Consider the following 24,603-nt stretch of genomic DNA (forward strand, 5'->3'; position numbering starts at 1 on the left):
TCATGCTGCAAGTGAGTGCAGCAACAGCCAATATGTGTTCCTTCAATTACTAAAAATGGTATTTCAAATTCAATGACAAGAAATGCATTATTTCCATTTGTTAAAATTGTTCAAACAGAGAAACACAGTAAACAAAAGGAAAAATACATGAGGTGCACTACTGATCTAATAAGTAATAACACTTGGAGAAACAATCAACCAAGCTACCTATGGCTCTCCCCCCAGCTCCACTCGCAGATTGTCATATGGATATACTTTTGGTGTCTGACAAGAAGATGAAAAGAGAAACCACCAACAGCAGAATTAGAAAGCATTAAGTAGCAAGAACCTGCAATTAGAATCTTCACAGCAATGCAACCAAAACAAGTGGTAGCTCCATAACGAACATAATGCAAAATGCATCTAAACAAAGTGGTAGCTCCATAATAAAGAACAAAGAAACACCAAACAAGTGAAGGTATATCGGTTTTAAGGTAACTACAAAGGGGATAAGCAAAAAGAAAACTAAAGGTGTCTCATCTTAATTTTCTGAGACATGGACAATACAATTCAATCATCTAATGCCACCTAATGTGGATCTTATTTATTACATGGTAGTTTGATTCAATTTGTCCTTAACTTTAGCTGAAATAAAAAACTTTTTTTGAGGAAAAAAACAAAATATTCATCTTATAGGCAAGTTAATAAACTTGGTAAGTTCTGTTAGATTCAGACCTTCAGCAAAAGGAGAATTGTATTATGGGTTCGTGTTGGAGGGGGGGGGGGGGGGGGGGGGGGGGGCAGGGGGGCGGCTTCATCACCAGGGTGGAGGAGGTATTCAGTTTGCCTATGAGTTGGAATTACAAGAGAAAAAATATAGAAAGGTGAAGAAGGCACTCTTTTCAATCTGGCTAGAAGATCAGAGTGAGAGTACCATAACTCAACATGTGCTTCAACATTAGCACAATCAGGGACCCATCATCCAATGGGTCCAACCTCAAGGATTAACAAGGTAAAAAATCCGCTTGGGAAAATGATTATTCAACTAAAAATTTATCAATGTTACTTTTCCAACACAAAATAATCAATGTTTAGGAGTTGTATTCTTTTTATTCTGGTATTCATATTTTAAAGAAAATATTTTATTACAAAAAAAGGAAAGAAATCATCAGCTTGGGCAGATGATTATTCAGCTAAAAATTAACCAATGTTACTTTTCCAACACAAAAAATAATCAATGTTTAGGAGTTGTATTCATTTTATTATTTGGCCTCATCTTGAAAAGCAAATGATAAAATCAAAGAATGCATTAGGAAGTGATTGCGGTGCACTTGGATCCTACCGAGGAAACAACAGCCATTAAGGATGAGATCATGTTGCCAGCAGAAGGGTTGAGAACCGGTTATTCACTTGGCCTTAAAGGACTAGAAATGGAGCAGTACTCATTTGTGGTAATTAGCTGGTTCATATTGATATTGAAAGGGACTTGGTGCTAAAACATTTCAATATGTAAGCTAGATCATTGGCAGCCAGAACAAAAACCTCAGTCAGTTGGATTCCAAGATGAGACAACTCCCTGGAAGATGGATTCGCAAGAGGATAGGAATAATTCCTCAATCTTGAGTAGAAAGGTTGAACTGTATCCTGCTTGGCTTTCATTTGTTTATTAAAGCAGCTTTGATCTTGTTATTCCTATTAAAATAGCTTTGATTTTACTTTTAAAACTGGGGTCCATGTGGTCATTGGCTGCACCAGTCATAATGGGTAAGTATGGTTTCAACCTATTACAGTAAGGTTGAAACAAAGACCAAAAAGGAGGATGTGTCCCATTTTGTTGAAATGATTAAAAGACCAAGCATAGCATGTATGGCCAGATCTCTTGGGATGAGCTATTGTCTCCCAAAATGCCATGAAATAATGTAACCAAACCTCAAAGGAGCAATCTCAATGAATAAATTTGAGCTTTCCCTAAAAGAAAATGAGAATGGAATTCCACCCAGGGGATAACCTCTGTGATTTGAGGACCAAGTACTTTGATCTACTTGCAAAGGAGAAATCGTCAGTTCTTCACTTGTTGAATGCCAGCCCAAAAGATCAGCTAGGAGGTCAGATCCCAATCATTAAAATGGCACTCAAAGCTTGGGCCCAATCACATCTGGAACAGTGTTTTAAAAGCGCAAGGCGCAAAAAAAGCACAATGGCCAATTTGTGCCTGAGGCGCAAGGCGAGGCGTGCGCCTTTTTAAGAAAGGCACAAAATTACAAAAAAAAAGCTAAAAAATAAAAAAAAAAGTCAGAAAATTCCAAAATAAAATGCCAAAAAAAGTAAAAAATAATAAACATAATGTTAATAAAAATATAAACTTAATTTTTAAAATAAATGATTTAAAAAACCTATTATCTAAAATTAAAATACATAAACATAACATGTAAAGTGTATTCAAATGAAAATTTAAAAATAAAAGCAAACATATAAAGCATTTTCAAGCATGTAAAACCCACAATCTCTTTTTTTCCTTAATTTCATTGCTTCAAGTGGTTAATGTGATGTAAAACATATTGCATTCTTGATTCTGAGTCGCCTTTGTAGCACACCCCTTGAGGCAAACCCGAACAAGTCTATGTTAGGGTCTGAAATTCTTATTTCTCACATAAAAAATAATGATTTTACAACTTTCATTGCCTTTTAGGAAGATATTTAATTGCAATGAATGAATGAACAAAATAATTATTTTACAACTTTCATATTTTTTATGTGAGAAATAAGAATTTCAGACCCTAACATAGACTTGTTCGGGCTTGCCTCGAGGGGCGTGGTCGGGGGTCCGGGGGCAGAGCCCCCAACCCAGCCATTAGACTCAAAAAAAAAGCAAAAAGCGCAAAATTTTAAAAAGGCGCATGCCTGGGCTGAGGCGCAAGGTGCGCCAGGCGCGCGCCTTTTGAAAGAAGTGCGCCTAGGACCTGGGTGAGGCGCATACCCCAAAATGCGCCTCGCCTATGTGCCTATACGCGCCTGAGGCGCGCCTTTTAAATCAGTGATCTGGAATACATGGACCAAACTCTATTCTCCACTTTCTTAAGGGAATTCACTGATTGACAGCATCCAAAGAGATTATCAGATTTCCATTTGTTGAGCTGGTGTCTAATAGTTCATATTTTCTTTTTTTTTTTTTTTTTGAAACAGGTAAAGTATTGAATTGTATTAAAATAAAGAGTAGCAGCCCATGTACAATGAGAGCCTGTACAATGGGAATATACAGAGTGTCAACAAAAGAAAGGTCCGGCTTGCAAAAAAGAGTAAAGCTGGACACCCCTGAATGCCCTTTGTATAACCTTGTTTTTTACTGAAACTACATCAGAAAAAGAGTTGTAAAAAATTTGACTGTTCCTTTCCCTCCAGAGGGCCCAAATGATGGCAGAAGGGAAAGTCCTCCAAATTGATTTACCCTGTTGTTCAAACCCTTAAGAGACCATCCTTGCAAGAGCTGAAGGGCTGAATCAGGTAGGCAAGAATGGACTCCAAAGCAGGAGAAAGCCAAATCCCACAGCTGGGAGGAGAAGCTGCAGTGAATGAACAGATGGTTGGAGGATTCAGGAACTTCATTGCATAGAGGGCAAAGGATGTTCGGTAGGGGCATCCCCCTTCTGAGCAGCCGATCAGTGGTAAGACATTTACCCAACACAGCAGTCCAAGCCAGAAAGGAAACCTTAGAAGGGCATACAAATTCCATATCAAGGCCCGTGGGAAGTCAGTACCCTCACATGGAAGCAAGTTAATGTAGAACGACTGAGGGGAGAACTTTCCTGAGGGGCTCCAAGTAGGGGTGAGCATTATTCGGTTAAAACCAAACCAAAAATTTCAGTTTCAGTTTTTAAGGTTTTTGGTTAATTTGGTTTTTAGGAATTTCAGTTTTTGTTTTAATATATTATTATTATTATTATGAAATTCAGTTTCATAATATATATTATATATTATAAGTTATAATATATAATATTTTATGTATATTAATTAAATTCGGTTTTAACCGAAATAACCAAAAACCGAACCGAAAATTTCGGTTTCGGTTATTTCGGTTTATTCAGTTCAGTTTTTAACCGAATACACCGAATGCTCATCCCTAGCTCCAAGCCCAAAATCTTTCATCTTCAGTCTGTAGATTAGGCTAGATGCTTTGAATTAGATTTAACAGCTCAAATAGAGGACCGATTTCCCAATCATTGAGGTTTCTGTCTGAAAGTGGGACTCCAAATAGCCTCCCCATTCACAGAATCAAACAGTCTTCAACCACAGCATCCTTGTCAAGAGCAATCTCGTAAAGAGAAGGAAATCTCTCCTGTAGAGTCTGGTTTCCACACCACCTGTCATGCCAGAATTTGGGCCAATTGCCTTTACCAACATTGCATCTGATACCCCTCAAGAAAACAGGGAGAATAGAGGCTATGTTACTCCATAAAGCACATCCCTTAGGAGATAGACTAGGACCAGAGTCCCAACCAAAATTTCTAAGCTCATATTTGTCTTCAATAACCTTCTCCAGAGGCTGTATCTTTCCTTGTTGAACCTCCAGCACCACTTACCCAAAAGGGCCTTATTTACCATTTTGAGATTTCTGATGCCGAGGCCTCCGAGTTTTCTAGGCTGGCACACAAATTTCCAGTTCACCAAGTTGAATTTGAAGGTGTTCCTCCAACCCACCCAAATGAAGTCCCTCGTTTTCTTCTCTAGGACCTTTGCAACATTTACAGGCATCTGGAATAAAGACAGATAGTAGATAGGGAATGAAGAAAGAACACTCCAGATTAAGGTGAGCTTATCTCCTTTTGAAAGGTATTTAGGTTTCCATAGAGAAAGTTTCTTATCAAATCTGTCAATAACAGGGTCCCAGATCTTAGAACTGCACCTAGCGCCCAGGGGAAGGGCAAGATAGGTGGAGGGTAGTTTCCCTACCTTGCAGCCTAGAATGCTAACCAAAGTGGGGTCAGGTAGCCCATCTTCAGTCTTTAAGAGTGCACTCTTAGAAAGGTTAATCTTGAGACCTGAGACAGCTTAAAACCACCTTAAAATGAAGCCTAGAGAAGTCAACTGATCGGCTGAAGAGTCAAGAAAGAAAATGATGTCATCAGAAAACTGTAGTAAGGAAAATTGGTCTCTACCCACCCCCACTTTAAAACCTTGGATAAAACCTCCCTCAGCTGCCCGAAGAACAAGCTTGCTTAGGGCCTCCATAACTTTGATGAAAAGAAGAGAGGATAGGGTCTTCATATTTTCTATGTTGCTTATTTGTTGAAATATTCTTTCTCTGATTTTTTCAATTACTAATTTACTGTTGTAAGTCACATTGCTTTTCAATTACTATGATGCTCTGATATATATACCATTACAATATGAAGCTCAACATGTTTCTTTCAATTACATACAAATATATTTTCGTTATCATCTTATTTTAGCGATTTCATGCATCTTATTGTATTATTGTACACGCTATATAATGCAAAATCCTAGAGATTACTGGATCACCAAGCTATGAAGTACATAATAAAGACACCTAGAAACTAGATTCACCTAATTACCTTGACAGTCATGGAATTTGTTCCACCTACCTAGGCAAATTGGAACATATCAAATTGTGGAAAGGTTTACTATGAAATAGTCTTATTAAAAATCTATACACCCAACTAGGTGTGCAACTTGGGCAGGGTTGGGTAGGGAAATTGTTAAATTTTCAAAGGGCCCAAATCCTAACCTGAGCTCAATGTAGTTGAAACTATTCAAAAATCAGGCAAACCGACTTGCAGTCCAGAATACCCTCTTTTTGAGTGTTAAAAACGGTTCAGCTTTCTTTTCTCTTCTTCTACTTAAATCTTTTACAACCACATTGATGTTCTTGTCTGATTTTGCTTTTGTTGCACCCTGGCAGATATCCTCCACTTTGGATGCTCATCCTGATACTAAAAATGATATATCCCTCCAAAGTAACAATTATAACAACAAACTAGCATTTTTTAATTTTTTTAATCAATAACTGCATAATTTATTAAAGAAATAAAAAGAAAATTTTACAGAGCAAAGATATAAAAAGCGTATGAAATAAAAAGTCAGTGAGAGACAAGATCTCTTATATCTCCGCACAACAAAACCCCTGACCTACAACCAGCCACCATGCTTCAAAAAGCACAAAAAAAAAAAAAAACACAAAATTTAACCAAGTTGCATACTTGAGCTGTGGCACAAGGTGCATCAGGTGCACTAGGTGTGTACCTTCTAAAAGGGGCTACGCCTTGGCCTTTTAAATCACTGAATGGTGCATCTGTACATGGAAGTATGTCAGAATAGTGATGACTTGAAACTAGTGTTTAGAAAACTAGACCAGAGCAGCCGGTTGGGTACAAACTGGCCAAAACCGCTGACTCGGACGGTCAAAGCGGAAAGCCAAAGACCCAGTCTCGGTTTTAGAAAAACGGCCTGTTTTTTGAAATTTTTTAGCACATAAATGCAAAATTCTAAAGACCATAACTTTGTGCTCAGATGTCCAATTGGGATGATCTTTTTTTTATTTTGAGCAACTTTTTGAGATCTACGTGTTCCCAACTTTTTAACACAAGGTATTAAAATAATACCTTGTTGAATTGACATCTCAAATCTTTCTTTTCTGGATGATTAACTGCAAGAAAGTTTTAGTAAATATTTCAAAATTTGAACTTTCCAATTCTACATGTTCCTCCCATGGTTTTGCTATAAGTACTATACTCAAAAGTGGGGGAAAGGAGATTCCAAACAGGTGGTAAGTTGGTTGTGGTGCAATGATAGAGGATGTGGATCTATAGTTCTCTAAAAAAGAAATTCAAATGGATAACAAAAGATGTGAAAGTAAAGGTCCAATGGGTTAAGTGGTCTGCTAACTCTATGGCAGATGGTTTAGCCAAGCAAGGGGTGGAGAGGGAGAGTCTGTTCTGGCACAGTGGTAAAACTTATAGGTTTTCAGGGAGAGACAAATCTGTTTGTCTCTCAATGTCTGTGTGTATATTGTACCTCTTGTGTCTATCTTTTTAATCTTTAATATAAATCTTGTTGTTACTGATCAAGAAAAAAAAAAGTGGGGGAAAGGAAAATTTACAGAAAGAAGATAGCAGATGGATGTGTTCCATGCAATTTTTACAAGGGCAATCCAAGTTATGATCTAATTGAACCTTGTGATTTGATTCAAACACAACACAAAACTAGGATCACATATGGACCCACATATCTATATGTATGATACAAGGAATTCCTCTCCCCCACCCCCCGGCAACCAAAAGAAAGGTCATCTCCCATCTCCTCTATGGCAAAATTGGATAAAGAACATTAGGGGTCTTGGAGTTGTAGGTCTGTTTTCTCACACAATAACCATACCGATTCAATATTCTGTTACAAATGTTAATCAGAAAAATAAAACTTCAAGTCATGCTTGAATTTGGTCATACTAATTAGATAAATCTGATAGGGCGGTATGTCTTTCTAATTGATGGCTCCACTCATAGTGAGTGACATGTTAACAGATGAACAAGTAAAAAGGTACACACTTCCCGCATCCACACAAGTAATAAGGTACAACAAATAAGAAATTGAATAGGGTGATAATTTCTGTTACAACCTACGGTTTTTAAACCAAAAATAAAAGATATTAGCAAGTTCACAGTATAGAGCATGGATTTGCAACTTACGAATGGTATCTCGGAGGCCTTGTCATTCCAGACAGCTAATAGCCCGAGAGACGCAAAGAACCCCAACCCTCCACACAACCAAGCCAATGCTTCATACTAGAAATGTAACCAACAATCAGCACTTAATTCGAAAAACAAACAAATTCAACTCCCATACACACAAAAAAAAAAACAATTCAAGGCAGGGGGCTGTACCTTTCCAACTGTATCTGCGATCCGGTCCAAACAGGGTTCCGGAAATGGAGTCCCGTTGTCCCAAACCAGCTCATCGTTTACGGGGAGCTAAAATACAAAGTAGAAATTGATGGAAGTTTAGGGTTTACTAAATCAAGAGAAGAGAACCATAAGCCTATAACAGTCTAACTTTCGTTTCCCTATAGTTCTAGGGCTTAATAAATGAGTTTTTTCTGATACCGGTTTTTCAGGGACAATGTGTTTGCCAACGGGGAGACCCATGCCGGAGCGGAGGCGAAGAGAGGAAGCGACGGATCGACCAACAACGCCGTTGCCGCCCATGATTCGAGACGCTACATTGCTCAATCTTCCTGACATCTTCGATCAGCGCGCGAGCTTTTCCAATTTCCACCAAAAGGACGAAAACCAGAGTCGTCTTGTTTCGCCATATTGTGGTTTTCGAATGGGCCAGTCTTCCATTTCTGGGCCAATACACACCACATCATCTCCTTACTGATGGGCCTCTATATCATATGATGACTTGGCCCATTATGGCCCCTTATGAATGGGCCACTCTTTTCGGAGTTCGGATCGATGCCAACAACATCCCAAACCAATCAGCGATTGCAGCGGTAGATGTTCCCAATGTGAGGCTACAGTGGTTCGTGCGTAAAGAATTAATAGCGTTTTGTTGGTAGTAAACCATATTTAGTCTCGTGGAAAATAAATAAATCCACATTCCTATTTTGGCATTATGGAGTTTCACATAAAAGAATGATTTCCCAGCAATTTATAATACTTTTCTCATATTTAGACAAATTACTTATCCATGCAAGCTAAAATCACTAAAATATAATGAGATAATTTGTCTCTTCAATATATTACTTTTTTGAATAAATCAGTCATTATACATCTTTACTTACTTAGGAAATAAAGAATATTGAGAAATATTTTTATCTAAATAAATGTTTTTTTAAAAAACAATTGGCCGAATAAAATGCATTTACCCAAATAAATCATTTGTGGAGATGCAAACGAAACCTAAGACTCCATGAGAATTCATGGGCATGTGATGTTCAAGGGATTGGGCCTTAAATGGGCTCAACATTTTACAAGTTGGGTAACTGGATCTGCTGCTACAGGTGTAATAAAGAGCACAAGAACGGGAGATATAATTTCCTGCCAACAAAAATAAACTCTATTGATGCCAATTTCTTGATTGCACATTATATTTTGTATTATTTATTCTTATTGAATAATATTTTGTTGGGTATCCTCTGGGCTCTGGTTTAGGTGCGGTGACACTTGTTGGCAACAAATAGACAATCGAAGACCCGATCACACAGAGTCTATTCTGAATTTCTGATATTTTGTTGTGATCTGATCACCTGATTCACCTCCTCCCCGTCAATCCAAGACCAAGACAAGAAAACCGAAAGGAAACTCAAGAAAATTAATGCATTCAGCAAGATTATATATCTACTGTTTCTTCCGCATTCAGCAGTACAAGTTCAGGTTGCTTCAGTCTATACGAGCCATCAGCCATGAGCGTCTGGGAAGGTGCTAAGTCCGCTGCCGATGCTTCTACACGTTCAGCGGAGACGTTCGGAGTGAAACACGACGGATGGGTTAGCACAGGCACATGGAGCCCGGAGACTTTCCACACCCTATCTTCTCCTCCCCCTGTTTGCAGTCCTGTGTACCTGGGGTCGTCCTCTGTTACTTCGGAGCATCACTTGTTTCAAGTTCCCATTGAGTCTTCACCCCAAACGAATCAGGTAATGATTCAAGAACCATTGACTCAGATGCTTAAGTCCACCACTCGTGTTCTCTCATTTTCATATTTATGGTGTTTCGTTGCATTCCAGTGGTTTAGTGTTCTCTCGGATGAGGATCAGAAACCGCCATCCAAAGAAGAGACCGAGAACGTGAACAACTATCGTTTACCTTCCAAAGGTTTTTCTTTAATATTCATCCACTTAAATTCCATTTGTGTTAAAATTACTTTTGTTTTTTTAATTTCTTTCCTGCCAATATCTCTTTGGGATTTTTCTATGAATCCTTCATCCCTTTTCCATTTTTGTGTTAGTTGGTGAACATGCTAAGCAAGAATGCTGTCCAAGAAACAAACCGAATCAAAAGGCCAAGTCAGTTCGGACATATAGAAGGCTACTTCTATGCGAGCCCAGCACGATTAGTGTGTCAGCCAGCAGCGAACCCATCAACTGCAGCACTCATCAGGAGATGCACAGAATCAGCAGCAACCAACCCATTAATTACAGCACCTACCAATCGCAGCATAGCAACAAGGAAAGAAAAGAGAATCAAGGCCACAAGAATTCAATCGGAGAGGCTCCCTCTGTATCCAATTTATCCCTCGGTTTGTACTCTGCATCGTGTTTATCCAAAATAGTTATGATCTGTTTTGAATTCTTTTAGTTTGTCCATGAATGTATGTAGGTCATATTTGAATTTGGATGTTGATTATACAGATATATCCGTCAGCACATGCGGGGCATCTAATGTGGATGGACTAAACGGGAACAATGGGCCTACAGCTGAACTGGGTAAAAGACATTTCCATGAGTTCATATCTGGAATCAAGAGGAACAAAATTGAAGCCAAACTCGATGAGTGGAAGACTTCCAAATCAAACAAACTCATGGACAAGTATGGAATCTTCTCCTTAATTCAAACCCACAAGCAGATAGAGATATATGTGTCTCAGATTTGGTTAACTTTCTGATGCTTCATTTGGTCAGCATAATTCTTATTTGGGTATCAGGTGGGTAGGTGAATTAGTTATAGGCATGAGAATGATGAGAAAAGCAGTGTGCATATTATAGACCGCTGTCACAATAGCTGGAATGCCCAAAAGTAGAACCAGTAATGGTTAGAACAGGTACCTAACCTGGAAAGTTCTAGCAAACCTGGGGACTGTAAATAGAATTGACCTGTCCAGGCTTGCTTTCCTGTTGAACATGGATGATCGGGGAAATGGGGAGAGCTTGGTAAGAAAATTCTAACTAGTAGATACCTTACAGTACTGGTTGGTCCCCTTTCAGGTTCAACAGCTGACCCTTTAAAGTAAAACAGTAAACAAATATGGGCAGTTACATAACAAGGAATGGAACTTTACATAACTAGACACTTGACATCTCCATTTCTTATGTACAGACTGAGAAGGAAGGAAGCTTTAATAAATTTATGGGAGATCAAGGAGACAGCAAGAGTTGGCATGGAAATGACTGAAGTCGAGGTAACCTTTATTGCCAATTTTGCTGTTACTACTAGATTCAGTATAGTAAAGGTGGAACTGAACTTTGGTTTCAGACCATGGATGTTATTTCTGTAATCCATATTCTTGTGGTCATCAACTGGATCATTCAAATGTTCTACCACCATTAAGAAAGGAAAATCTTTGGTGGAAGGATGACTAAATATTCTTTCTGTAAGGTAATTGGGCATTTCAATGATTCAGATTGGTGGTTACAGGGAGTGTGGATGCAGTAACTTGGTTCTCACTGCTAAAAATCAACGGCAAAGTCAACTAGGCTGTACAATAGGTAGAATTGAAAATTGCAAGGTATGTCATTTAAGCAGGCCAAGTTGGAGAAGAAACGACTGAAAGCCCAGGAGAAGATGCAGAAGGAAATTAAAAGTATACAGAGAAAGGCCAACGAAGAAAAGGTGAAGCAGCAACAAGCCACTGCAAGAAAGATATCGGATGTGTCCCAGATGGCAGAGAAAAAAAGAGAGACTGGTAAGCTTCAGAGGTTGAAGGCATTGATCCATTGGTAGTGCATTTCGACATGCAAAACTTGCAAATATGCATTGCTTATTAAGTTTTAGATTCAAACAGCTCGAAAGACCTGAAGGGATTGGCTGGATGGGAAATTTTTGTTCTGTGTATATGCCAGGCACTGCATAAATCAACCAACGACCTTGCTTGGATACTTGATTTTCCTTCATGAAAATGAAATGGGAGTTCTCTCTTACAAGCACAAGACGTCCACTTGAAAGTAGGAAAGCAGACTGTAGTAGACTCTGGAAATTTGAAGAAAAACAATAGTATATATTACTACAAACCAAGCTGATTTTGGACCTCCAAAAGTGTCTTTGCTGAATCACGGAGCTGTTGTTCCTCCTCCTCCGTCAGGTGCACGTTGGTCACGCCCAGGACACCACCCCTTCCAAGCTGAGCTGGTAAGCTCAAGAACACCTCCCCACCATCAATCCCGTAGAAGCCTTTGGCAAGAACAGAGACGGGGTGGATCCTTCTTTGGTTCCTCAATACAGATCGAGCAAGGTTAGCAACTGAATACCCAATTGCCCAAGAAGTGTAACCCTTGAGACGTATCACCTCATACGCACTCTCTATCACTGTCTTGTGGATCTTCTCTAGCGTTTCCTTCTCGTATGCAATCTGTTGCTTCTCAAGAAAGCTCAGTACCGGCACTCCTCCTACACTTATGCTCGACCATAGTGCCACCGAGCTATCACCATGCTCCCCAACAATATATGCCTAACAAGAAGATGCGTTAGGGAAAAGAATAATTCACCGAATGAGAGACAATACAGTGAAACAAAGCCAACACTAAGAACTTCAAGGGTAAGAGACAATAGAAGCTTCACCCAAAGAGTAAGAGACAATACAATGACTAAACTTTTCCAAATTATATTACAACTTTAAATTGCTGATGTTAATAAAAGAATATCTCAACATAAGTTGGGGGCTTGGGGCATAGAGAATCTGAATACATCTGTTGAGACCACGGGCACAGCACTTTCTTGCCAACCCCAATAAAACATAAACACATTAATTTTTTTTTTTAATTTAAAAGTACATAATGATCTCTCTCTACCGATGGTGTGTCTATGTTTTGTTGGGAGTTGCAAAGGAAATCATATTGGCGCCCCACATGAACATCTCAGCGTGCATTGAAAACATCTCTTGTACTTATGATGGCGAGATATTCCCAATACATGGGTTAGAGGTGCTGTGGGGCGCTTGTCGGATGCTCTCTGTAGGGTGCCAATCTGATCTGGTTGCAAAAAAGTGCAACCGTGAAAAAGCACTTGCCCCACATGCACTTGCCCTCTGTGGAACAAGGTAGTAAAAAAAAGGAAAGGATTCTAGATCTGCTACCCACACTATCCACAAGAGACTATATCTGTGCAAGTGCAACCGTGAATGACAACACACCAGTACAATAGATGTCCTCCATGTGCGGCAACAATTTCTTATGGGTGGGTGTGTAGCAGATCCAAGCCCAGTGAAAAAATGGTCCCTGATCAAACGGGACAGAGGTTCTCTGTTTCTTATTAGCTGAACCAAGCCCAGTGACAATTTGGATTGGGCTTTTATCAAAAATTGAATGGGCCCAGACTGAAAGCCCGACCCAAAACGGTGTAAAATCTAAAAATACTAGTTGGAGAGTGGAGACAAGGGGAGATGTTCCCAATGTATGGAGGATGTGCAGTGGAGTGCATATGGGGCGCACTCAGTCAAGATCTGCATCTCACAGGGCGCACCTTACATCGACTTCACATGATTTTAGGCCGTACATCGGGAGCATCACTGTATTTCTATTTAATATTTATGGGAAATGTCGGTGTGGAACGCACTGTGTGAGGAGCATATCCAAACTAACAAATCATGACTTCATGAGGCCCATTTACAAAGTCCACAGTCCACATCAGACCTGTACCTAATCTTGTAATCTAGTATTGGACTTTCTTTCCCATATTGATGGGTTAATAGCACTAAACAAAGGACAATGGGCCCAACCCAATAAAAGGATGGGAGTAAGAATTGAAGTGCAGGGGCCCCAATCAGTTTGATTTCTAATTTGTCCATCCACGCATGTCACTAGCTATAGGCTATAGCTATGTGATTGTTTATTGTAGTGTCAAAAGCTAATCACGCACGTGCTACGTACAAGCTCTTCCAACTAATATAAACAAGCACCCAAGGCCCAAGCCATTTACCAACAAAGACAAACCACATTCTTTTATTTATTTATTTATTTTCTCTTCAAACCACTGCTCAGTGGCACAAAGTCGTCACGTGGAAAGATGACGATTTAAGAAGCACCGGACCATTCGGCGAGAAAAGTTTGGCTGTTTGGACAAAAAAATATTGTTTCTAATTACTTTTTCACCGCACACCTATACTAACGCTAACGTATCCCGCACATTATCACGGACTCGTCTTCCAGGTCTCCTTGTTCATTGTTATATGAGTACGGTGTACCTCCGTTTATTCTTGAACTTCCAAAGCTCTAATTTAAAGTCTAAAGTCTGCAAAAAGTGGTGACGTGCGTGCCAAGCTAAACGCGGCATCTAATTTACCGGCGCTCGGTTTCAGACAACCGGGACCTCGTCAGTCCGTCACGCCTAAATGCGTAGTGGATGTCCTTGTAATCTAATTCTAAGCAACCAATCAAGAGTCCAGGAATAAATGGGGATGCCCCACCATATCATCGGATGATCAATCGAAGATCGACCTTTAATTATCGAGCATCTATTTTAATAATTAATTATTTACTAAAAAAAGTTACCTGAACATCCTGAGCGTTCACGTCCAGATGATCCGCTATCAGAAATCGGAACCTCGACGAGTCAAGATTCGTCCCCGATCCAATCACCCGGTTAGAAGGAAAACCAGAGATCTTCCAGGCGACATATGTCAAAATATCCACCGGATTGGAAACTATCATCAATATCGAATCTGGCGAGTGCTGTGCTAGCGGTTGTATTATATTCCGGAAGAGTGCCACGTTCCGGTGAAGTAGACTCAGCCTCGACTCACCGGGGTTCTGACGCGCTCCCGCCGTCACGATGCAGAGGTCCGATCCAGCAGTAACGTCGTAGTCTACCGAGGCGACAATTTTGGTACGCGGCAAGAAGGCAGCGGCGTGCTGGAGATCGAGCATCTCACCACGGAGTTTGTCGGGCTTGGCGTCGACGAGGGCGAGTTCGTCGGCAAGATCCTGGGTTAGGATGGTCTGAGCAATGGCCATGCCAACGTTTCCGGTACCGATGACGGTGATCTTTATGTGACGCTTGGTGGGAGATGGGGGCTCCGTTTGATGGATGGGCTTGAAGAAGGTCTGGGCTATGTCAAGGCCTAGATCTTGGCTTAGGAACCCAGATGAAGGACTTTTCTCCATGGACATCGAACAGTAGAACTGGAACTGCTCGGAGTCTGGAGTCTGGTCTGGTTGGATGGATCTTCTCCACTCTTGACGGGGTAAGTAGTTTAAAGGGAAAAGTACGAGCAGGCCCATTGCCGATTCCCACGCCAAGTCAGCGTCACACTTCTACCTATTTTTTTTTCCAACTCATATTACATGTCACAATAACATTTATTTAAAATTTTATTTTAAAATTTACCCTTAAATTGCAAAGACTAAAATGACCTTGTTAGGGCCCACGGCCATTGTTCTCTCCCGCCCTCACTATTCTCTCTCTTTCGTTATCTCACACTCTCAACTCTCTTCTCTTCGACTACAACTTTTTCCTCGACGACGTCTCTCTCTTAGTCCTCTATAAGAACCTGCAAGAAGCCAAGTAAATCCATGCTCTCAAGATCAAATCCTCTCAAACCTCTGATACCTACTCGGCTAGCTAAACCGTGATTTGATCATGAGAGCATGGATTTGCTTGGCTTCTTGCAGGTTCTTACAGAGGATAGAGAGGGCGGGAGAGAACAATGGTCGTGGGCCCTAATAGGGTTATTTTAGTCTTTACAATTTAAGGGTAAATTTCAAAATAAAATTTTAAATAAATGTTATTGTGACATGTAATCCGAGTTGGATTGCCACCTTACAGAAAAAACATAGGCAGAAGTATGGCGCTTACATGACATGGGAATCGGTCTTATAATTTCAAAAGTTGAATTTGAGAATCATTGTAAATTCTGTATGGGCTGGCTTGATGTTCAGATTTCTGCAATGGGCCTGCTAGTACTTTTCCCTATTTTAAAAGGTCATTGGGGTCGTTGTCCTCGACGAACGAAGGACCTTGGTTCGAGGAAGGATCCAGTTTTAAACAAACAAAATTCATCAATGATAGGCTTGATGAGATGGGGTCATCATGAAAATCAGAGAGAGGTAATTGATTAGAGTCTTAATGCCTGATGTATCCAAAGTTACTTAAATCTGTTTGGGCCAGCTAGTTCAGAAGATCACCAAACAGCTATCGAAAGGTTCACCCGTTTGAACCCGCTGTAAGTGCTACACAACGTGGGGTAGCCCATACCAGTCATGATTACGAGATTTTTTTTCTTGCAAGTGCTGCACAACGTGTGGTAGCCCATCCCCCAATCCAGATGCATCCGTTACAGAGCCAGTGACCTTACCAATCAACCGATTGGCACCTTCCAAATATGAGATTGTGCGATTGTGGGTCAAATGCTAGGGCTGTTCATGGGTCAGGTTGGGTCGGTTTATTGGCGTTTTTCCAACCGATCCGACCTTGTCGGTTTACCTAGAAATGAAACCGAAACCGACTCAGTACTAAGTAAAACCAACATGGTCGGTTTGAATCGGTTTGGGTCGGTTTTGTGAATGATTCTCTCGGTGTGAACGGTAAAGGATTTAATTCTAACAAAGCAAAGGCTAGATGCCTGAAAATTAAAAATGATTTGATAGATTAAAACTAATATTTTATATATCAGAAATTTTATATATAATATGTATATTTCTGAAATAAAGCTGAAATATATATATTTCCACAAATATATATCTGAAATATATATAGTAAAATTGAAATATATCAAATATATATATAATATATCTGAAATATATTATATATAATATATATCTAAGTCGGTTCGAATCGGTTCAATTTCGATTTTCATACATGAAAACCGAAATCAAACCGAACTATCGGTTTATGTTTTTTTTTAACTCGAAACCGACCGATACTAAGAAAAACTGACCAACTTGGGTTGGATCGGACCAGGTTGGTCGATTTGGTCGGTTTGGGTCTTCTTATGAACAGCCCTATCAAATGCTTTGGTCCTACGGCCAGTAAAATAGCTATAAAATTCAGGTAATCCTTTCCTTTTCTTTTTCTAATATAGAGGAAATAGATTAATGAAGTCAAATTCAGCTAATCCTTTCTCAAGTTATATATAGCCACCCTTTGTTGCTGTATTGATTAGGTGGAGGTGGCTGTAACACCTTGCCCCAAAGACCAAAAACAACTTTTATAGTTAACAAGGTTTAGAGCATAGTTTGCTTAAGTATTGAGGGATGAGGTTGATAGCTTGAGGTGAGGTGTATAGGTCAAGGTTTTTAAAATTGAACTGGACAATAAACCGGTTAGGGTCCAGTTATCGGGTCAAACAGTCTGACTGTTTGAATTGAATGGACAACCCATTTTGATAAAAAAATGGCCAAAACCGTTGAACAGTTCGATCGCTCGGGTCAACGGTTTGTTAACCAAATCAACAGTTTTTGGCAAAATAACAGTTTTGTGTTAAAATGGAATCGATCACCTGATTAGTTCCCAGTTTTTTCGGTCTGACCATCTAGTCCGGTCTAATTTTGAAAACCATGGTATAGGTTTTGCTTTAATATGAGGCTAAGCCTTTATTAGAAAGAAGCACAAATCCGCTTCAAAGGTATGAGGCATACAAAGGCATAAGCAAGGTTTAAAATTTCAATACGATACGTCCGATACAGGGCGTACCGTATCGTATCTTTCAAAAATTGGTACAGGATACGCATGGAAATTGGATATTTTGTCTTTTTTCATGTGTATCGGGGGTGTATCGGGGGCGTATCGGTAGCATATCAACGAAAAAGATACGGCCAAAAACTAAAAAAAAAAAAAAATTAAAGGGGGAAAGCAAGCTTCTTTTCCCAAAAATAAGCCTTCATTCACTCGCAAATGACTACAAAACTCCAAACTTCATTCCTAGAGTGCTAGATTTGTAAAAGTTTGTAAGAAACAAGTGTGAATTGTTAATTTTTTTTAAACATTTTTCAAATTTTGAAAAAATATGGCAAAAATAGGTAAATTTTTTCAATCTTTTATAATATCTTGTGATTTTTTTCTCAAATGTTTAAATTTATGTTGATCTACATTTCTTACATTCAAAATCACAATTTTTTTGTGCTATCAGTAGATTTATGGAAATTTCATGAAGATATTTGGGGAAAATATAAATTAACAAAAAATTTGAAAATGTAAGTTTTTTCTTTGCCTATAAAGACTAAATATGTTTTAGATCTATGGATTTATCTATCATATCCATAGAGCAATTGAAATTTCTTCTTTAATATATATATATATATTATATTTTTATATTTTTAGAATTAAAAAAGTAAATAATAATTAATTATATTTTATCATTTGATCACAACAATTGAATATATTATAATTCTATGGATGATCTATCATATCCATAGACCAATTGAAATTTCTTCTTTAATAATTATTTTTTATTCTTTTAGAATTAAAAAATAATTAATTAATTATATTTTATCATTTGATCACAAAACAATTCTATGGGTGATCTATCGATCATATCCACAAAACAATTGAAATTTCTTCTTTAATAACTATTTTTTGAATATATTATATAATGTTTATTTATTTTTTATAATTTTTGGAAATGAATAATAAATAATAATTGTTAATTATATTTTCACATAGAAGTTGTGCCAATGCATGTTTTATGGTTGGATAGGAGAGTTGGGTTTTTCTCATCCCATAAAACATTAAAACTTAAGAATTATATTTTATAAATTATAGTTAAGCATAGGATTTTTAATGAAATTATAATTAGCTATAATATATTTATTCATAAAACCATTAAAATATATTAATTTAATGTATATACACCTCATTGAGGTCTTATATTTAGTGTTGTTGATGTATTTTTATGATTTATTAAAGTATTTATAGTGTTTCCAAGCATATTTATGCGTATCTTAGTTTTTTATCCGATACGTATGTCTATCCAAGGCGTATTCTGATACGTCTCTTAAAATTGCCTTTTCGATACTTTGAACCTTGGGCATAAGCCTCAAAAACCAATGATTATTAAGTTATTTAATGCAAAATATATATTATATGTTTTGTTTAAAGTTTATTAAAATATATGAGAGGGCTGGGGAACTTTGTTAGTTATGGGCCAAATAAAAAGAGTAAAATGAAGGGTAAAAGACTTAAACCTCCCTTAAGTTTATATTAAATACTAAGACCTCCCTTATCTTTTCAAAATGGGCTAATACCTCTTTTGTGACACATTTGTTCAATCGAATAATTCAAAAGACAAATATGCTCTAATGGGTTTACAAGTTAAATGTTGAACAAATTTGTCCGAATAATGTACCTTTAAAGGATGCAAACTGCTTCCAATTTCCGATGCTCTTTGACAGACAAGAGCAAGCTGAATGAACAATCCGAGCCCTTCATCGATATCGTCCATGACAAGACCAACAACACTCTATACGTTATCTATTATTGAAAGTGGTGTTGGCACGAGAACATCTGATCTGGTGAACAATCTCAGTACCATTGCAAGGTCTGGAAGCAAGGAGTTCAAGGAAGCCTTATCTACTGGTTTTGATGTGAGCATAATTGAACAGTTAGGTGTTTGATTTTACTCAACTTAACAATAGAAGTTTATTGTTACAATAAAGCATAGTGATGATGAAATACATTTGGGAATCTCAGGCCGGTGGGTCCTTCATTGAATCACTGTCACCGAGGAAATCAGATCTGGTCCTAACCCAACTACATTATGTACATTATTGGAATAGCAAATGAGAAAATGGAGATGGAGGAGAGCTGATTGTTCAATTGAACACTCATACAGTTCCTAAAGCAACCTAGGGGCAAAAATGGGCTTTTAAAAATATTTAACGGTAGGTGTGGTTGCATACAACCGGGTCTTCACAAAAATATAATTGCGGGAATGTTTCTGTCCCATGATATCACCCAATGGGGGAGGCATTAGTCCATTTTAAAAAAGGAGGGGAAGTATTAGTATTTAGCATAAATTTGAGGGGGTGTTAAGTCTTTTACCATAAAATGAAAAGCTAATAGGGCAAATGAAGTTCTTAGGGGGCGCTTGTTTTTTGGATTTTGAAAGGGGGGAAAGTTGGTCAAAGTGAATTCCATTGACCAAGAAACCCATACTCTTTTCTCAAATTTATGCAGTGATTAGGGAAAGTTTATTTTTCTGGGCATCACTTACCCGAGTAAATGTTAACTTTCCCACTTGGAGAAAAGTTGCCAACACTTGGATGGGACAAAAATGCCCCTTTTGATAATGGATTTACCTTGGAAATAAAAAAAAACATGGGTAAATGCACTTACCTGTGTAAATGTTTCCCAAAAAACACTTGCTCGGGTAAATGCATTTACCAAGGTAAATAACTTATTGAAAAGCGAATGGGGCCTTAATTTCTCTTAGGGTTTTAAAAGATTCAATGCAATAATGGCCACAAAGAAACTTCAACATTCTTTCCTTATTTTTAGTCAAATTAAGTGGGTTTTTTCTTATCATTTTATACTTTTGGGTGATCTAATATCCTATATTTGTTATTTTCTCTATTTTCTCCACAAGAAAAATACTCTACCACGTTTTCATCTCTCATTTCTCTTCTTAATGGATTTCTTTTCTTTTTATTTGTTCTTTTTGCATAGATAAATTCAATTGAGTAGTGTTCCTTTTTTCCTAAATAGGTAACTACAAATCTAGTATCAATTATATGGTTGATTCATTAGATGATCCCATTCCTAAAAGAAATATTGATGAAGGGAATTTTTAATAATATAAAATATTATGATGGGTCATTTGAACAATTTGAAAAATTTGGATCTCAAAATTTGAAATATAAAAGGTTTATGAGTGTTAGTTGATTAGTTATAATTATTTTGTTGAATGCTAAAATCCTATAATCCATTGCTTATAGATTTCAATTTTATGGATATTTGTACCTCTTATATCATTCTATCTTGGTTTATCACATGTTCTTTCTATCATTTATTTATTTCATGCTATATCATTTATAAACTTCAATTAATATCTTCATTTAATTTTTGAGGCTTATGCCTCGCCGCACTTTAAGGCTTATATCTGTAAACTCCGAAAAGTTCATGGTCGGCTCAAAAAAATGGAGTCGCCACCCATTTTTTAGAGGAAATGGGCTATCGTTTTCAAATCTGAAAAATCGATTTACTTGCTTTGATAGTAACTTCGTTCTCCGTGGGAATGACACCAAATCAAGAGATTATAAATCCGGAATGATTGAGAGAGGGAATGTGTTACACCCCTCTCTCCAAGCTACTATAATAGCTGAATATGGGAGTTGTTCAGGCTCGATTCCTAACAAAGAAAAATAGAAATGGTTGCATGAATTTCTTAAATCTGGAGGAAATGCTTTCAACTTCTCATAAGATTGATTTTGAGGTGATGTTATTGAGTCTTAGGCATTAAGACCCTCGCCTCTCTGCCTCTATTCTCAGTCAAGAAGAAATTGTAAACGATGGTTCTCCAACATTTCAGAACTTCAAGTAATCCAGAAAATCTAAAAAAAAAAAAACATATTACGAAATCAAGTTTAAAAGCTAAAATGAAAGACTTACTTTTCGCATGTACTTTGTCAAAAGTTTTCTAGCAGCTAGGGATGAAATAGGATGAAGCTTAAATGAGTTCTTGAACTAGGGAGAACTTCTGGTTGCAACAACTTCCACTTGAAAATGGAGGAGGCGAGCTTGGAATTTGAGGTTTAAAGTACCTCCAAATTTTGAGTGAATAAAAGACAGTATATGGGTTGGGAGAAAACTCTCTTCTCTTTTTCCCATTCTCCTTTCTACCTCTCTCCCTGTCCCCCCCCCTCTCATCATTTTTGGGCCACTACACCTTAACCATGCCTTTAGCCTTTTAAAAACATGGTTCAAAGCTATTAATGGGTTTGATATATTTGACAAAACCAAATCAACCAAATCGATTATGTCTTAATTAATAATTGAGTTGGGACTAGTTCTTGATGTTCCAAATCAATTAAAACCCAAACCAATTATATAGATAATAATATATAGGGTAAAACACTTAAAACTCCCTTCTTGAATTTCCACATAAATACTAAAACATCCCCTCTCTTTTCAAATTGGACTAAGACCTCTCCTGTCAAATCTAATGGAATCATTAAAAAGTCCTTTTTACCTTACTACATATTTCCAAGACAAGCAAATCTCTCCTCATATTTCTTTTGGTCGTCTTGTCTTGACCCATCCAACAACTTTTTCGACGAATATTTCAAAGAGCTTGGAATAAAAAGAAGGTTAGAGTAGAGAGTTGATAAAGAATAAAAGGAATATTTATTGAACTTTAAACCCTATAAACACAATCAAGCATGGGATTTTCCTTTGGGAGGTTTTAATATGGAACAAGATTTCTAGGGGTGTCACTTAGTTTTGATCCAAAAGAAGCCATTACCCATTTGCAATGAAAATAGAGGAGTTAAAAAACATATATAAATTAAAAAGATAGAAGGGATTTTGTCTATTTACAGAGGAATTAGTGCAAACATCTCCGCAATGTTAGGGAGAGCTCTTTTTCTAGTGTTTAATCCTTGCTTAAATAATATAAACAACTTATTCAAATCACAACAAAAGCTAGAACTGATTCAAACCCATCATCTGAATGAACTCAAGCACATTCTAGTCCCTTTTAATCACACCTGATATCATTGAGATGCCGAGAAACATCACCCCTCCATGAATCACAATGTCCCACTTATTCTTCTCATCTAACACAACCAACTTTCCATTGGATATACCCTTTTGCGTGCTTCAACTTAAAACCATTTGTCAAATCGAACCCCAATCCTAACAACTTTAAGGCCCTATCCTCAATTGGCTCCTCCATCACTCCCCCAACTGATAAAATAAACCAATAACTTTGAATTCAATGTACCCCACTCCCAACAACTTTAAGGCCCTGACCTCAATTGGATCCTCCATCATCCCCCCAACCAAATAAACCAAGAACTTTGAATTCGATGTTGCAAAAGAGCAACTTTGAGCGGGATACCCTTATTATTTGTGATGAAAGGAAAGAAACAAACCAGATGAAGCTTGTGTTTGTTGTGGAGTTAAATTGCAGCATAAAAAAAGATGAGAGAGTATGATTTGAATTGCTAAAGGGATCATAAAGGGCAAAATTGGGTTTCTCAAAAAATTAACTCACATGTGATGTCACATGTATACAGATTTTGATGAATTACTAATGGAGGGGAGGCTTTTGTCCCATGATATCAGTATCCCTAAGTTTTAGGAAATTGACTAACTCTACCCCTACTATTTACATATTGTCTTAAAGTATCCCTGAATTTTTTGACAATTGACTAAGTCTTCCGTATCATTAGCATCTATTAGCGAAAATATGGAAAAAATGATTTTACCCATCGTTCTTCTTTAAATTTTCAAAATGAAACATTTAACACCTTAGTGGATGTGGGAACCAATCCAACTATTTGGATCAAGCCTTGAAAGCATCAAGATCAACGGTACTCAGAGTGCTATGTCTACATGCACGGTTGTGAATACCCATAAAGAAGCTACACGGGCAACATGCTACAAGTTTTCAGTTCCGCTCCTCCAAGTTTTCTTGGTGTTGGGAGATACATTAAAGTGATGAAGTCTTGTTACTCTTGCTTGAGCTACTTCTTCTATGTAATCGGTTGTTGCTTTGCACTGCAACAGTCTAATGAAAAGGGAAAGGGCAGTGGTACTGGTTCCTTTTTTGTCTAGCTAGTGCTTTGATTGTCTCCCATGTTCCCAAGCCTCAATTGTCCACTTGAGGCGGGTCCCTTCCCAAATCCCAAACGAGAAGTAGAGCATACTCCCACCTACCGGAAAAAATCATCACCATCATCATCATCAATCTCAAAAAGAAAAAAGCTGGAAAAGTTGTAGAATTTTCATTGGATCCCCTTTTAACCATCAAATTTATATTTTTTGTTTGAAAAATTAAGGTTCCTTATTCACTGGTCTGGTTGGTTAGAACTTTGGAGGCTCAAATACACAAGCAATGCGCCACAATCCATCTATCTTGGCCAGTTCTCTATGACAAGCAGGTTGTAGGTGTAAAGAAGCTACACATTGATTTCTTAAAACTTAGGGATACTTTAAGAAATTTGCCCATTTCATAAAGATTTCTCTATTTGTCTTGCATTTTTTTTGCAATCAGGAAGTGGAGACATTTTCACAACTATTTTTTAAATGCCACTTTGTAAGAGCTATTTGGTGTCGAGCTCAACTTTGTATAAATCCTAGTACAATGAATGGTGAACATCTATAACAACTCATATTGGACAGGCTTCGATCATTTGAACAATATTTTAATGCAGATATCATATTATGCTTTTTCTCCAAATTCTAGGTAGTGCTAATATGATCTGGGAAGTTTCATCTTAATGAGGATGCGGATCCTGTCTCCTTGGTGGACAAAGCAAATGAAATAATTGTTGACTAATATACATTATCTCTATGCCCAATAGTTGAAGATCATTATCTAGCATTCACTAATGGATCTTATGATCAATGCACAGACATTGGAGACATCCGTTTTATCATCAAACAACCTGGTGATAGGCAGGCCATTGCATCCCAAGGGTCAATTTGCAGATCTCTTGATAGTTTTGATGCAGAACTCCGTGTAGTTATCATGGGCTTGGAAGCTGGTACGAGTTTTCTTGGATGCTGAAGTATCAGTAAT

The 24,603-nt window shown here is 37.8% G+C and overlaps 3 protein-coding genes across 7 annotated transcripts; 1 reads left to right on the forward strand and 2 right to left on the reverse strand.

The window, feature by feature from the left end:
• Nucleotides 1–8,298, reverse strand: LOC104598556 (NADH dehydrogenase [ubiquinone] 1 beta subcomplex subunit 8, mitochondrial-like). 2 transcript variants are annotated; one of them, XM_010260682.3, is made up of 5 exons: nucleotides 8,094–8,285; nucleotides 7,875–7,961; nucleotides 7,680–7,775; nucleotides 6,238–6,286; nucleotides 1–264 (listed from the first exon to the last, which is right to left on the reverse strand). In XM_010260682.3, exons 1-4 carry the CDS (start codon nucleotides 8,229–8,231, stop codon nucleotides 6,266–6,268), a joined length of 342 nt encoding a protein of 113 aa, XP_010258984.2. In that variant the 5' UTR covers nucleotides 8,232–8,285; the 3' UTR covers nucleotides 1–264; nucleotides 6,238–6,265. The 2 variants fall into 2 exon arrangements, with proteins under 2 accessions (XP_010258984.2, XP_010258983.2); XM_010260681.3 differs by lacking the exon at nucleotides 6,238–6,286 and having other exon boundaries at nucleotides 8,094–8,298.
• Nucleotides 8,299–8,826: 528 nt separating this feature from the next.
• LOC104598554 (uncharacterized) lies at nucleotides 8,827–11,654 on the forward strand. 4 transcript variants are annotated; one of them, XM_088889608.1, is made up of 6 exons: nucleotides 8,832–9,631; nucleotides 9,722–9,809; nucleotides 9,943–10,233; nucleotides 10,346–10,523; nucleotides 11,031–11,112; nucleotides 11,454–11,654. In XM_088889608.1, the coding sequence occupies exons 1-6, from the start codon at nucleotides 9,398–9,400 to the stop codon at nucleotides 11,652–11,654; spliced, it is 1,074 nt and encodes a 357-aa protein (XP_088745734.1). In that variant the 5' UTR covers nucleotides 8,832–9,397. The 4 variants fall into 4 exon arrangements, with proteins under 4 accessions (XP_088745735.1, XP_088745733.1, XP_010258979.2 ...); XM_088889609.1 differs by having other exon boundaries at nucleotides 8,827–9,809; nucleotides 11,349–11,596; XM_088889607.1 differs by having other exon boundaries at nucleotides 8,828–9,809.
• A 127-nt stretch (nucleotides 11,655–11,781) lies between these two features.
• Nucleotides 11,782–15,375, reverse strand: LOC104598555 (L-lactate dehydrogenase B-like). Its single transcript, XM_010260680.3, has 2 exons — nucleotides 14,417–15,375; nucleotides 11,782–12,378 (listed from the first exon to the last, which is right to left on the reverse strand). The coding sequence occupies exons 1-2, from the start codon at nucleotides 15,143–15,145 to the stop codon at nucleotides 11,935–11,937; spliced, it is 1,173 nt and encodes a 390-aa protein (XP_010258982.2). The 5' UTR covers nucleotides 15,146–15,375; the 3' UTR covers nucleotides 11,782–11,934.
• Between the last annotated feature and the right edge of the window lie 9,228 nt (nucleotides 15,376–24,603).

Source organism: Nelumbo nucifera, chromosome 6 (assembly GCF_055504915.1).
Source record: "Nelumbo nucifera cultivar China Antique chromosome 6, China Antique-T2T, whole genome shotgun sequence".
NCBI classification, from domain to species: domain Eukaryota; kingdom Viridiplantae; phylum Streptophyta; class Magnoliopsida; order Proteales; family Nelumbonaceae; genus Nelumbo; species Nelumbo nucifera.

Coding starts and splice junctions, on each gene's coding strand:
- LOC104598556 (XM_010260681.3), bottom strand. CDS start 8,231: ATGTCAGGAAGATTGAGCAATGTAGCGTCTCGAATCATGGGCGGCAAC. Junction 7,776..7,874: donor TCGCAGATACAGTTGGAAAG/GTACAGCCCCCT, acceptor TTACATTTCTAG/TATGAAGCATTGGCTTGGTT. Junction 265..7,679: donor AGGCCTCCGAGATACCATTC/GTAAGTTGCAAA, acceptor TCTTCTTGTCAG/ACACCAAAAGTATATCCATA.
- LOC104598554 (XM_088889607.1), top strand. CDS start 9,398: ATGAGCGTCTGGGAAGGTGCTAAGTCCGCTGCCGATGCTTCTACACGT. Junction 9,810..9,942: donor CTATCGTTTACCTTCCAAAG/GTTTTTCTTTAA, acceptor TTTTTGTGTTAG/TTGGTGAACATGCTAAGCAA. Junction 11,113..11,453: donor TGGAAATGACTGAAGTCGAG/GTAACCTTTATT, acceptor ATGTCATTTAAG/CAGGCCAAGTTGGAGAAGAA.
- LOC104598555 (XM_010260680.3), bottom strand. CDS start 15,145: ATGGGCCTGCTCGTACTTTTCCCTTTAAACTACTTACCCCGTCAAGAG. Junction 12,379..14,416: donor TGAACGCTCAGGATGTTCAG/GTAACTTTTTTT, acceptor TCTTCTTGTTAG/GCATATATTGTTGGGGAGCA.